This window comes from Corvus kubaryi, unplaced genomic scaffold, assembly GCF_017639235.1.
Source record: "Corvus kubaryi isolate FWS band 111438036 unplaced genomic scaffold, C.kubaryi_AGA036_p1.0 37265, whole genome shotgun sequence".
Taxonomy (NCBI): Eukaryota; Metazoa; Chordata; class Aves; order Passeriformes; family Corvidae; genus Corvus; species Corvus kubaryi.
Genome location: NW_024581080.1, coordinates 2,727,289 through 2,740,184, shown reverse-complemented (window position 1 = coordinate 2,740,184; position 12,896 = coordinate 2,727,289). Strand labels below are relative to the sequence as shown.

Here is a 12,896-nt window from a genome sequence, read left to right as displayed (position 1 = left end):
TGTGGCTCCGGACTCGTGGGGATGGAGCCGGGATGGGACCTGGGCAGGCCCTGGGTCGGGATGCGGGCAGAGATGGGGCTGCTGTGGGCAGGGCCAGGACAGGCACGGGCAGCCCCGGGTGGGACGTGCCCCACTCGGTCCCTGCGGGGCGGGGAGGGTCCGGCGGGGCCGGAGCGTGGCGCGGTGTAAAGTCTGTCTGCCCTCATTAGCTGTCACAAGTAACAATGCCGGGCTGGCAATAAAGGCAATTCCGAGGCTGTTGGCCATTAATCACTGCCTGACAGCTGGGAATAGGGCTGGAAAAACTCTGTCCCCGCTGCTCCTGCTTTGGCGTTTAAGGTTACCTCTGCAGCTGCAGCGGTGGGGCGGAAAGCTCTGCTCACCAGTCCTGCCCCAGCCCCACTCCCATCTCCATCTCCGTTTCTATCCTGTCCCCATCCCCATCCCCAATTCTGCCTCCATCTCCATTTCCACACCATTCCTATCCCCATCCCATCCTTGTTCACATCCCCATCCCATGCCATCCCATCCCGTCCCATCCCGTCGCATCCCAGCTGTTCCCTAGCTGAAACCTAAAGGAGCAGTGGAGCCCAGGAAGGGCTCCTGGAAGGAGCTGGGAGGGTTCAGGGTGCTTGGCTGGGCCCTTTCCTGCTCTGCTCTGGCTCTGGAAGGGAAGGGAAGGGGGTGGGAGAGGGGCTGTGTGGGGGAAACGCTTCCCGAATTCCGTCCATCGGACGTTATTTGCCGATTACGGGGCAGAATTGTGTTCGAGTCTGTCCGGGCTCGTTCCGTGTCAGCTCTAACAATACAGCACTTGGCAGTCCAGGCAGTTGTGTGGCGTTGGCCATTAATCATCCCCTGACAGTCCGGAGCTGGAAGGGAGGGAACCGCTCACATGTGGTCACGGTGCCCCCTCCCCATGGCCGGCGGGGCAGGGGGGGCTTCCTCTGCCTTGGGCCCACCCAAACCCACTGCGGGCTATGAGCTGAGAGTCCTCAATCCACGTCCCCTTGGGAGGGCTGTGTGGGGCAGGCGGAGAGTGGGGAGACATTCCCGCCTTTGCCATGGGGCAACCAAGCTCCCAGGGAACAGCCCTGCTGGGAGAGGCTCTTGGGAAAAGCCTTTAAGCACGTGGCATTCCCAGTGTTTTCCTCTCCATCCCCAGCCTCTCGCTCCATGAGCCCCTGATCAGGAGCTGGGGTTTGTCCTGGGGGAGGTGATCCCGGTGGGAGCCAACTCTTGGCACAGGAGGGGAGCTCTCCCCGAGGCTTCTCTCCGCGCCCCTCGTCGTCCCGCAGGCGCCAGTCCCGTGGCCGGGTGCCAGCGTGCCAGGTCATCCCCCAGTAAAGAAAGGAGCAATGTGTTTCCAGCCCCCCGATGCTGTTTTCTAAAGGGGAATGATTAATGGTGCTTGGAAACCACAATTCATCCCGGGAAAGAAAGTAGATTTACCCGAAACATGCGTGAGAATTAGTGCTGGGATCGGCTCCTAGGGCAGAGGGGGGGAAGCTAATGGCAAACAGAGCCCGTCTGTGCGCAGGGGGAGAGAATACCCCGCCAAAAACATGGGCTGGAGGAGCTGGGATGGAGCTGGGACAGGAGGAGGAGAGTGGCCCTCAGAGCCAGGTCCCCCCCCCATCTGGAAACCTCGGTCGCTCCTTCCCTGACCCGCAGTGAGATGGTCACGACGGAGAACGGAATTCCCCTCCCATGTGTGTCCCAACAGCACAGCAAAGGATGGACAGTGCTGATGAGACCAAAATTCATCATTCCTGAGAGTCCAAGAGATACCTGGGAGAAGCAGGAGTTGCACCAGAACCCACGAAGCTCCGGCCTGGAAACACCAAATGTTTCAAAAACGTCTGTTTTAGGCTCAGGGAATGATCTCACCTTGCTCCTGCTGGTGGCGTCCACTGGGGTAACTGGGATGGGCTGGGGTGCAGCACAGCAGCACGGAGCCATCCAGGTGCTTCATCCCTGGGGAGCAGGAAACCTCAGAGAAGGGAAGAACACAGTTTTCCTCCGTGAGGGTGAGAGGGAGGCAGCCGTGGCAGCCCCGGCCTGGAGCACAGTCCTGCTGGGATGTGGGAGCTGCAGCCTCATCCTGCTGAGCTGGGGAAACAAGGCAGGGGCTGGCGGGTTAGGAAGTTCATGGAAAAGGTTTTCAGGCACAAATCCTGACCTGGATCCAAGCTGCCCTGCTCTTCTCTGGCCAGGAGAGCAGCAAGGGAGGGGAAAGGGCTCCCTTGAAAGGAAGCAGGGACAGGTGACATGAATTTATCACCCGATTCCAGAGATAACCCCAAGATCCTTGCCTTTATCTCAGCTCTGGATCAAGGCAGCAGCCGGCCCCACGCAGGTCCCGTCCCATCAGCGGCGTGGAGGAGCTCGGACAGGGCTCCAGGAGAGAGATTTATTTGTGGGATTCCGGGAAGGGTTGGGGAAACCTCAGCGAGGTGCTGAAGCCCAGGTCAGGAGTCATCCCTGGTTCGGGGATATATTTAGAGCGGGATAATGTAAGCGACAGGAGGGAAAAAAATAAAAAGTCCGTGGAGGAGGTGCAGATCCGTCCCCTTGGCTGGGAGTTACTGGATGATCTGAGCCAGGGAACAGATAGTTGGATTTCCCTTATTTCTCCCTTCAAATAAATCACAACTCCAGAGGCCTTTAAACTCTGCAACATGATCTGTTCCAGTAAGGAAGGGAATGAAAGGCTGCGTCTCTCTGGAAGCCTTCAGAGCCATAAATCTCCTATGTACAAACACAGACCAGATTTCCAAGTGCATTTATTTTATTGTATTGTTTTAACAGAAAAATCAAACTGCAATAAACTCTGTCCCTCATTAGCTGTCTCCATATCCAGGCCAAACGCTGCTAACGAATAAAATCAGGACAAAGGAATGTGGATGTGGGTCCAAGGCCTGGCCGGGCGCTGACCCCCCGAAAGGCACTTCCCTCTGAGCCTCACGGAAGTGTGGGATGAGGGGAGCCAAGGGGGTGGCTCCTGCACTGCCCATTGCTGCAGATTTGCTGGGGGTTGTCACCCCAAATCCAGCATTCCTGCCACGACCTGGCATCCCTGCCACAGACCTGGCATCCCTCCCTGGCTCCCACCACAGCAGCTGGAGTTTAGTTTAGGGGTTTCCTGCTTCAGTGTGTTGTGGTCCCTGATGTGCACCCCAAGCAAGGCACCACAGAGCAGCGGGAACGCGAGGCAGTTTGGGGGTGCTCCCCAGGCTCCGTGAGACCCCCCCAGCTGCCCACGTGAAGGGGCTGCAGAATTAGGGCTGAACTCATTAAGCGCCGGGTCAAACCCCAAACTGGTGATTGGGGCAGTTCTGGAGTTGTTGGTCATTAATCATCTGCTGACAGTCCCGAAGGGTCCGGCGGCTCTTGGGGGGGGGGGGGGTTGGAGAGCTCAGGGACAGGGACGTGGCTGGTGGTGTGGACGGCGCGGTCCCCAGTGACCCCCACGGAGCATCCAGCACCCCCAAACCCGCCCCACGGAGGGAGCAGGGCTGTCACATCCCAAGCACAGGAGGTGCAGCGACTTGGTCTGATCCAGGGAAAATGCAGAAATCAGTCCCAAGCAGGCCAGGAAGGAACAAGGAGCCTGTCTGCAGGATTTACGGCGCTGAGCCGGAGAGCCCAGAGCAGCGCCCGCGCCGCGCGGGTCCCGCCTCAGCCCACGGAGAAATTCCTGACTTATTGAATCACATTTGTCATCCCTAAATACATATGCAGGCCCGTGTTTCTGAATCCATAAACATCTTTAACTAACTCCGCTCAGCGAGGCCTCTTTCAGCAGTAATTTATATTTAACTTTTTCCATATGCAGGGCCTGTCGCGTTGGTGTCATTTCCGGGAAAACCAGGGGGGCTCGGGGGGAGCCGGGGGCGCGGGGGGCGCGGGGGGAGCGCGGCGTGTCTTGGCCCGCTGGAGCAGCCCAGCTGCTGGCACAGCGCGAGAAATCCACCCGGCAGAGCCAGTGCTCATTAATCATTTGAACTACTAAACTGCCAGCTCCTTTCAAGATCTTTCAAGAAGTGTTTTCACCCAAAATAGAGTTGAAAACGCGCCGGGCCCTACTTTCAGAGTCTCATCCATCTGGCCATTATGGGGAGTGTCAGGCGGCTCTGACAGACAAGGCTGCTCTGTTCGAGGGGCCCCGGCCCCACAACCTGTCATATCGCGGGGCTGATGGCATCTGACAGCTCCATTTGTACCTCCCCGGGAGATGAAAGGGCTGCTCCCGGCGGCGGGAGAAGGGCACGGGAAGAGGGTGAGCAGGGGCACCCCGGGCTGCCAGCAGCGTCCCTGGCACCGCGCTGGCTCCACGGGGAGAACGCCCCTCTCCCCAGGAGCCCATCACTGCCCCGGGGTGTGATCAAAGGCCGGGGGTCTGTGCCCATTGCCCACCCCTGGCTGTGGTGCTGAGCTCTCCCTGTGCCCTGCTGGCACAGAGAACCCAGAGCTGCCAGCCCTGCCCTGGCCTCCATGTCCCCCAAAACTCACCTGGAGCATGCGGGTGCTGTGCGCACCCCCAGTGCTCAGAACCAGACCCCAAACCCAGCACGACAGACCCAGCGCCCTGAGAGCTTCCCCCGTGGCCAGGAGAGCTCAGGGTCTGCCACACACCAGGATATCCCAAAAGCAGGTGAGCGGCTGCCGAATCCTGGTGCTCCCTTTGGAGTGTTCCCTAGGTAGGAACCCCTCAGTGCTGCAGGGTTTCTGAGCCAGTGCAGCAACTTGGAAAAGTTTGGGAATTATGGAGGCAGCAGCGGGGACAGAGCGCATCTCTGCAGCCAGAGGAGCAGACATGGTGCACACCCAGCCAGCCCCTCTGTCCCAGTTGATCCCAAAACAAAACACAAGCAGAGACTGTGGGAACCCCAGAAGGAATGAAGGGCTCTTGGCTCCACTTCCATTTTTGCCCAGAACACGGCTCTTCTCACCTCCAAGGAGGACTGTCCTTCTCCAGCCTGTTGGATGTTACCAGGACTGTGCAGGGAACGGGAACAAAACCCCACAAAGGCAACACTGCTCCAGCAGAAACAAGGAGTCACTTTTATGGGAGCTCTGCCCAGAGGACCAAGAGCTCCTGGCCTTGCTGCCGTCCTTGGTGATGAGCAGCGCCATCCTTCTCATCCAGAGAGAAAAATACAGCGAATCTTTTGGGTGCTTCACTCTCCCCTCTCCTCCCTCCAGGAAGTGCAGAGAAGATGGTGAGGGTTCAGCAAGAAACATCCAGAACATCTTTGACAGTCCCCATCTCTCTCCTGTCCTTCACTCTCGGAGCCCCCCAGCCACCCCTCCTGTAGGAGCTGCTCAAGGAGAGGTGGCGCTGGGACCTCAGGCTCCCACTGGTCCCTTTTTCTTTGGTACAGCAGCATCTCCCTGTCCCACAGATGCACCAGTGGAGATGCAGGGGCTGCTGTGGTGGGCACCAGCACAGCCCCAAGTGCTGCTGGGAGCCACCCTTTGCAGATGTGGGGGACACAAAAAAGGCCATTTCGGTTCTCTGTTCCACTGAGGTGTCTGCAGGAGAGGTCTGTCAAGCCCCCAAAGCCACCAGATGCCCGGGATGCTGCGTGTCCTTTCTCCGCTCCCAAATTTTGCCAGGCCAGGAGGGATGATCCGTGAATTCTGGGACCACAAGGTGTTGGAAGAGGTCACGTTGCACCCTGCCCAGTATCAGGTGTCCTGTCCAGCTCTGCTCAGCCCGTGGGTGTCAGCATTCCATTGTCACTTTTGGCAAAGGCACCTCCCCTGTGGGTCCATCCTCGTGCAGGTCACATCCTCCTGTCCTGTCTCCTGCACCACGCTGGAAGGTGGGATGAAACCATGGCAAAGCTGCTCCCGGAGATTTCCATAAACACCTTTAGAAAACACAACGGTCTGTGTCAATCTGTTACTGGGACTCGAGCTACAGGACCACGCTCTGTGCACGGAGCTGTCAGCTGAGCGCCTTCCCCTGCGCTCCCCGGCGAGGTCCAGCTGAAATGTTGGTGTGTAAGGGATCAGCATTCTCCAGTTATTCATCACAATAAACAGAGCGGTAACTGAACCGGGCCCCGCAGCACGAGCGGGATCCCTCCCACACCGCGGTGTCAACCTGTGCGAGCGGCTGTGCCCTGCAGGGAACGGCCGTGCCCAGAGCGGGGCCAGCCTCAGGACCAGAGCTTTGTCACCCTGTGCTGGATCGTCACGCTGATCAGACACTGCAGAAGAGGGAAACCATGGCCACGGGTCACACTGGGAACTTCCCATGGGGTCACTGGTGACCAGCCAAGGCTGGGTGTCCTGGTGTGGCAAAGAAGACGCCAGCGTATCGCTGCTGGAAGCTGGAACCGGAGCTGCTGGAGGATTTGTATCACACGTCAATTCATAGCCAGGGCAGAGGCGGCAGCAGCTCTTCAGTTGTTATCCAGAGCCAGAGGAAAGTCCACTCCTATCCATGGTACTCCTGGCCACTGCGGTGCCCGGGTGCTTGCCCACGCTCTTCCGGCTTTGGCGCCTTGAGGTCTTTGCCCTTCTCCACTCACCTCGCCCAGGTCCTCTTGTCACTTATGCTGTCCCACTGCTTGGAGTGGCTGGAGGCGAACACCAGGCCAGGGGCTGCACTCACGGTGCCAACCCAGGGGCAGCTCCACACCCTGGTGCTGCCCCGGCCGCTCCACGTCACCGCCGGCTGCTCCAGCTGCTCCCTTCCTGCAGGGCTCCAGCACACAGCCCTGGCACAGCACCTCCGCTGCCATCTCCAAGCACGGCTCTGTCCCTCCGGGTCTGCTTTCAGCTTGTGCAGCACGAAGCGTGTCCCAAAGCAAACCCCTGACCCCAGACTGGGCACAGGGATGCTGGTGGGGGGACAGGAGGTGTCCACGCCACTCTGGCTTTGAGGACAAACAGAGCTCGTGTTCTCCGTGGCATCCACCAGTGCTCACGTGGAAAGAAAAGCTGCTTTATGCAGCTGAGGAACTTCTCATCCACCCACCATGGCTCTGCTCTGGCCCATGCCTCTGCATCCCGACCTGACCCCTTGGCAGGCTCCAGCCCTCGAGGACGCTGTGCTCCGCTCTGGACTCTGAAACGCCTTGTACGTCTGCGGGCAGCCACCTCTGCATCACCTAAAAGACATCGGGGATTTTTGTGCAGGAGAGGAAGGAAAACAACAAGAAAAAATAGGGCCTGGCTCTTTCATTCACGTATTTATTGGGCGGACAGCGTGGCTGTGGTCAGCTGGGCTTCGGGCTTTACAGACGGGGATATTTATAAGGCACGCGGAGTGGCTCGGCGTGTGCGTCCAAGTCATTCCTTCCCCGGCACAGGGTATAATGTTGCCTTTGTTCGGCTGCCTCCGGCACAGCAGAGCGTGCCGTGCCGCTCGGCCGGGCCCCTCGCCGTGCTCCGACAGTCCCGGCGCAGCCCCGCTCCTTCCACACACACCACGGCCCCGGCAACTGCCACGATAAATCAATAGGAAAGGAGAGGCTGCCAGTTAGACTAAACAAGTGCATTTGCAAGGATTGCTAACCCTCATTAATCACTCTGACAGTCCTAAAAACACATTTCCCCTTTAATGACTGTATTTGGATAATCAGAGCTTTTTCCTCGCGGCGCGGGGTGAGTGACGGTGGGCGCGACTTCGGCGAGCACCGACACCGGGGTCACCGGCGAGTCAAGCGCTGTAGGTCCCCGGCAGCTCGGGGCGAGCTGGAGAAGGTGCTGCTGTGCCATGGGGAAAGGAGCCACCAGCACAGCCCCAACACTGCTGTCCCCATGTCTGACACCCACCGCTGTCCTCCCAGCCCCAGCTGGATTTGAAAAGGTCTTTTTCTGTCTCTCCGTGTTCCCTTTAGGTGACTTTTGCCTCCTGGAGAGGTTTGAAACCTCGCACATTTTTCTGTATAAATGATGCAACACATTAATGCAGAGCACATTATGAAAATGGTAATTCAAACCCATACAACTCTAAATTAAGCCATACATTATCCGACCCACTCAGCCATATATTTTGCAGAAAGACAGGATTGAATCAAATCAAACCGAAACTGTGGAGTGCAGGTTGTTAGACAGAATGATTAATAAAGTGCATCCCAGTACTCTTATTATAAAATGAATTCCGCAATAACCTGGGCATACATTACACAGGGAGTTATTTAATATATTGGCAATGCAACTGTTCCCCAGCAGCTCCAGCCCAAGTGCCGCCGCTATCAGATGATACTCGCAGTGTTTACACGGTCTGGCCCCGCTGCTGCAGTCCTTAGGGAAGGGAAAAATATTCCTCAGGGAGCCTCCTGCACGGCAGGATGCATCCAAGCAGCATCCAGCCCTACCGTGGGTGAAGGGAAGGTGCACGGGCTCGTTTTTGGAGCGGGGACCATCCTGGTGCAGGGAGGGTTTGGGGGAGAGGGGGATGGAGCTTCGCCGTAAGGAGGGATGCACCCGCATCTCTGGGAGAAGGCTCTGGCAGGACGAGGGCTGTGCAGCCCCCTGCCCAGGCTGCTCCATGGCTGGGACATGGCACAGCCCCGGCAGCCCTGACAGCCCTGGGTGTGCTGATTTTGACACTGGGCTACCGCGCCTCGAGGTTCTGCGGCATCGCCCTCCCACCCCGCGGCACGAGGTGCCCGGCCGTGGCCGGAGACTCGCGCGGTGCGACAAAATTCCAGTGCAAGAACCTGTGACAGGCCTGGCATCACAAAGGCACAGCTGAAGAGCCGAGATTTATGATGGGGACTGGCAGTGCCCGAGCGAGGCCGACACCGAGCAGCATCACGGGTGGGAGTGGGCGCCACGTCCAGGGAGAAGCAATGCTCCCGAGGGACGGGGGGTCTGGATGCCTCCCATGCCACCCGAGGGAACGCACTGGAGCTGCTCTGCCCACCGCCCCTGGCACCCTGCTCCACGGCCTGCATCAGCTGCCAAAGGGCTCAGCACCCAGCAGGAGACACTGGAGTGGCTGCACCAGCCTGGGCCTGGCACCCCCTTCCTGCTGTGCCCACGGGACAGAGCAAACACCCGCAGCAAAGTCCCCCTGCTCCAACGCCAGTCCTGCAAACCCCAGGCCCTCATCCAGCAAACAGCCCACCTGGAAGGAGCAACACCACCACGGGCACAACCGGACCCCAGCTGCATCCACACAGGGCAAGGGGCAGCCACAAACCCCCGAAACCAGCCTCCCCCAGCCTTGGGGAGCTCGGAACGGAGCCAAACTGGCTCCTGGACCACCAACCTCTCCCACTGCCAGAGGGCCCTCCCACCGGCCGCACGCCCGCAGCCACGCTCGAGGCACAAGCAGGGAAATAAAAATCCCTTCGGTAAAAGTAGTCCCTGTTCTCAGCACATTATTTCTCAGCTCAAACGACACAAAGGAATTTAAACACGGGGCAGAAAGCAATATCGAGAAGGCAATTAACAGGGATTAATTGCGTGACTCACTGAAATGCAACAGGAGCAAGGCAGAAAAATACAAATGGTGTGGGGCAATGGGGCATGCAGGGTTTCAAAGGGGAGCAGGGACTTGGCCAGGGGTCCCACTGCTGGAGGAAAAGCACTTTCCTTGGGGCATGGAGCGGGCAGAGCCCCCTGCCCGGCTGAGCCCCCAACATGGCAGGGATGGAGCCAGACGGTGTCAGAGCCATTCATCACCCTCCTCTCCCGGCACAAAGATCGAATGGGAGCAGACAGGACCTCCCCAGCTCCTCGCCACCCTCACACCGAGGTCTGGGACCCTGCTTCTACTGCAATTCCACCCCTAAAACAGCACCCCCAGGAAGGGGTGACCACCCGCTCCCCGCAGCTCCCCGGGGGCACCGGGGCTCCCGCTCTCATCCCGCTCAAACGCCTTCTCGAACCTTCCCTCCGCCGCCACGCGTGGGAACACCGTGGGCACGGACACGCGGGGAGGGGGACGGGGGCGCGGAGCCCGCAGGGCCCCGCCAGGACCGCACCCGGGGCTCCGGCGCTCGGTCCCGCGGGGCTCCGCTGCCGGTCCCGCGGGGCTCCGCTGCCGGTCCCGCGGGGCTCCGCTGCCGGTCCCGCCGCCGCCGCCGTCGCCGCTAGATGGTGCTGGGACCCCGCGGCCCCCGCCGGACCCCCGGGCAGGGACGAGACCAGACCAGAGCGTGGGTACAACCAAGAGCCGTTTATTAACAAAATCAGACTTACCGGGGCTCGTCCGCCCGCCCGGGGCCGCCGGTCCTGCCGCTGCGCCCGCCGCTCCTCCGGGCCCCCCCGGGATGGGGGGGACACGCGGGGTCCTGCAGCCCACGGCGGGGCACGGCCGCGGGGGGAGCACGGCCGGGGGTGACCATCACCCGGCTGGCGTCCGCAGCCCCCGGGCTCCGGACACAGCGCAAAAAAAAAGAAAATAAAAAAACCAACAACAACAAAAGCCAACCAAAAAAAGGAAAAAAGAATTAAAAAAAAAGAAACAAAAATTTTAAAAGGGAAAAAAAAAATTAAAACCCCAAAAATTAAAAATAAGAAAAAAATTACAAAAAAAAATTACATCTGCGAGTTACAAACGCAGAGAACAGAATCCCAGAGCGATAAACGCAGAGGGGGAGGAGGAAAATGCCTTTTTTTTTTTTTTTTTTTTTGCTTTTCCATGTGTGGCAGGAGTCATGCAAGAATTTCTCATGGGGGAAATTAAGAAGGGGAAGGAAAAAAAATTCAAAAGAAACAGAAGGGGAAAATCAAAGCCCCACACCTGCAAAGTAAAGAGGGATTTTTTTTTTTTCTTTTTTTCGAGTTTTTTTTTTTTTGGACACAGACTTTTGCATACCATTGATTCATTGGTGTATAATGCACTTATATTCCCAGCTTTAAGCTAACATACAGTAATAAATACAGAGTCCAAGGAGGGCGCGGGGGGCTGGGGCTCGGGGGCTGAGCCGGGCCGGGGCCGCGGTGGCTACTGATATCCCAGTGCGGAAGCTGACGTGAGTCTTTGGCCGTAGAGCGCGTACGGGGAGTAGTAAGGTCCGGCGGCCGGCAAGGAGGGCACGGGCAGGGCGCCGGCCGTGGGCAAGTGGCTCTTGCCATAGGGGTGGTACCTGTTTAGTCCCAAAGTGTGTGGGCTCCTCAAGGAGAGCGAGGCCGGTAACGTGTTGGGGCTCCCGGGGGCGGCGGGCGGGAGGTGGAGGTGGCAGGAGGCCGCGGAGCCCAGCCCGGAGGTAGGGTAACCCGCCAAGAGTTTCTCGGCCCCCGGCAGGGCCGTGTGGGTCCGTAGGTGGGTGAGCAGCTCCTCCGAGGTGGCAAACCTCTTGTCGCAGGGTCCGCTGGCAGACACCCAGTTGCATATGTGGGGCAGGGGGTCGTTCTGCAGCATGAAGCCGTAGGTGTAGAGGGGGTGGCCGGGCAGGCTGGGGGTGCCGCTGGAGGAGAGCGTGGTGTGCACCGAGTGCAGGGGGTGCGTGGGGTACACCAAGGGGTATCCGCTCTTGAGGCTGCCAGGGTCGTGCACGCAGCTGGAGCAGTTGCTGGAGCCCAGGTGCGAGGCGCTGTGGTAGCTCAGGCAATACGGGTCCCGGCATAATCCCTGCATGAAGGAGGGCGGCGAGGCCCCGGTGAGCGGGCTGGAGCTGGGCGGTTTGCCCGGCAGCCCCAGCGCCCCCGGCAGCTGGCTGCTCACCAGCCCCGGCTTGGTGGGGTCCAGCCCGGGCACGAACTGGGACGGGTAGCCGGCGTATGCACCGACGATGGAGCCGTGGTAGCCGATGCTGGAGGGCGGCAGGGGGAAGACGGAGTGGCCCGGCTTGTAGGGCGAGACGGGGGCCACATGGCCGGCGGGCGGCAGGGCGGGGGGCTCCGACTTGCGGCCCGAGGGGGGCTCGCCGTGCGCCCCGGGCTCCACCGCCCCGCGCCCCAGCGCCCCGCCCGTCCCCTCGGGGCTGGGCTTGCCCCCCTCGGGCTCTTTCTTCTCCTCGGCGCCCTTGGGGTCGGGGTGCTGCGGCGAGGCCCCGCGGGAGCCGCCGGGCGAGGCGGCGGCGTGCGGGGGGAACGGCGGGCACGCGGCGCTGGGCACCCGAAAGCCGGCCTTGTCCGCGCCGCCCTCCTTGCGCGGCTCCCCGCCGCCCTTCGAGTAGGGCTTGAAGCTCGACTTGTCCTCGGCGGGCACGTCCCCGCTGCCCGGCGGCTTCAGCGCGGCGGGGCGGGCGGAGGGCTCCTTCTCGGCGGCGGGCGCGGCGGCGGCCACGGCGTTCAGCTTGGAGGAGGGCGGCGGGTCGGGCTTCCCGATCTGCGAGCAGGTCTGGGCCAGCAGCGCCAGCGGGCTCTTCTTGGCGTCCAGCTGCGGGCGGAGCGGAGCCGGTCAGGGGGGACCCCGACGGCGCCCCCGCACCGGCCTCCCCCCACCCCCGAAACCCCGGGGCCGGGCCCGGCGCCGAGCCAGGGCGCGGGGATGGGGGGGACGGGGCGGGGGACGCGCCCGGCCGCGGAGGAGGGGGGCGGGGGGGGGGGGGGGGGGCGGGGCGGCGGCGGCCGCCGGGGGGGGAGAGCCCCGGGGGGGGGCGGCGGGGACGCCAGGCAGGGCAGAGCCCGGCCGGGAGAACCGGGAGAGCCGGCCGAGAATGCTGGGAGCACCGGGCTGGGAAGAGCCCGGCCGCGAGAACCGGGAGAGCCGGGCTGGGAAGAGCCCGGCCGCGAGAACCGGGAGAGCGGGTCCGGTCCGAGTCGCGGTCGGGGGCGGCGGGCACTGACCTCGATGGGGCTGACGGGCGTGGAGGAGAGCGGCTGGAGGTACTCGGGGTGCAGGAGGTGGCCGCCGTGGGCGCTGAGCATCTTCAGGACGCGGATGGGCAGCCGGCTGGCCTGACGCAGCGGGTCGGCGGGGGGCGGCCGGGGCGACGGGGCGGCCGCGGCTCCGCGGCTCGGCGGGGTCCTCGGCC

General features: G+C 61.2%; 1 protein-coding gene across 1 annotated transcript in view; it reads right to left on the bottom strand.

The window, feature by feature from the left end:
• Positions 1 to 10,798: 10,798 nt before the first annotated feature.
• Positions 10,799 to 12,896, bottom strand: part of ZNF703 (zinc finger protein 703) — a 2,527-nt gene continuing 429 nt past the window's right edge. Inside the window, exons 2-3 of the mRNA XM_042024757.1 lie at positions 12,709 to 12,889; positions 10,799 to 12,298 (exon numbers count right to left, since the gene is read on the bottom strand). Coding sequence (XP_041880691.1) covers positions 10,922 to 12,298; positions 12,709 to 12,889 — 1,558 coding nt within the window. The 3' untranslated portion in view covers positions 10,799 to 10,921. The remainder of the gene's footprint in view (positions 12,299 to 12,708; positions 12,890 to 12,896) is intronic.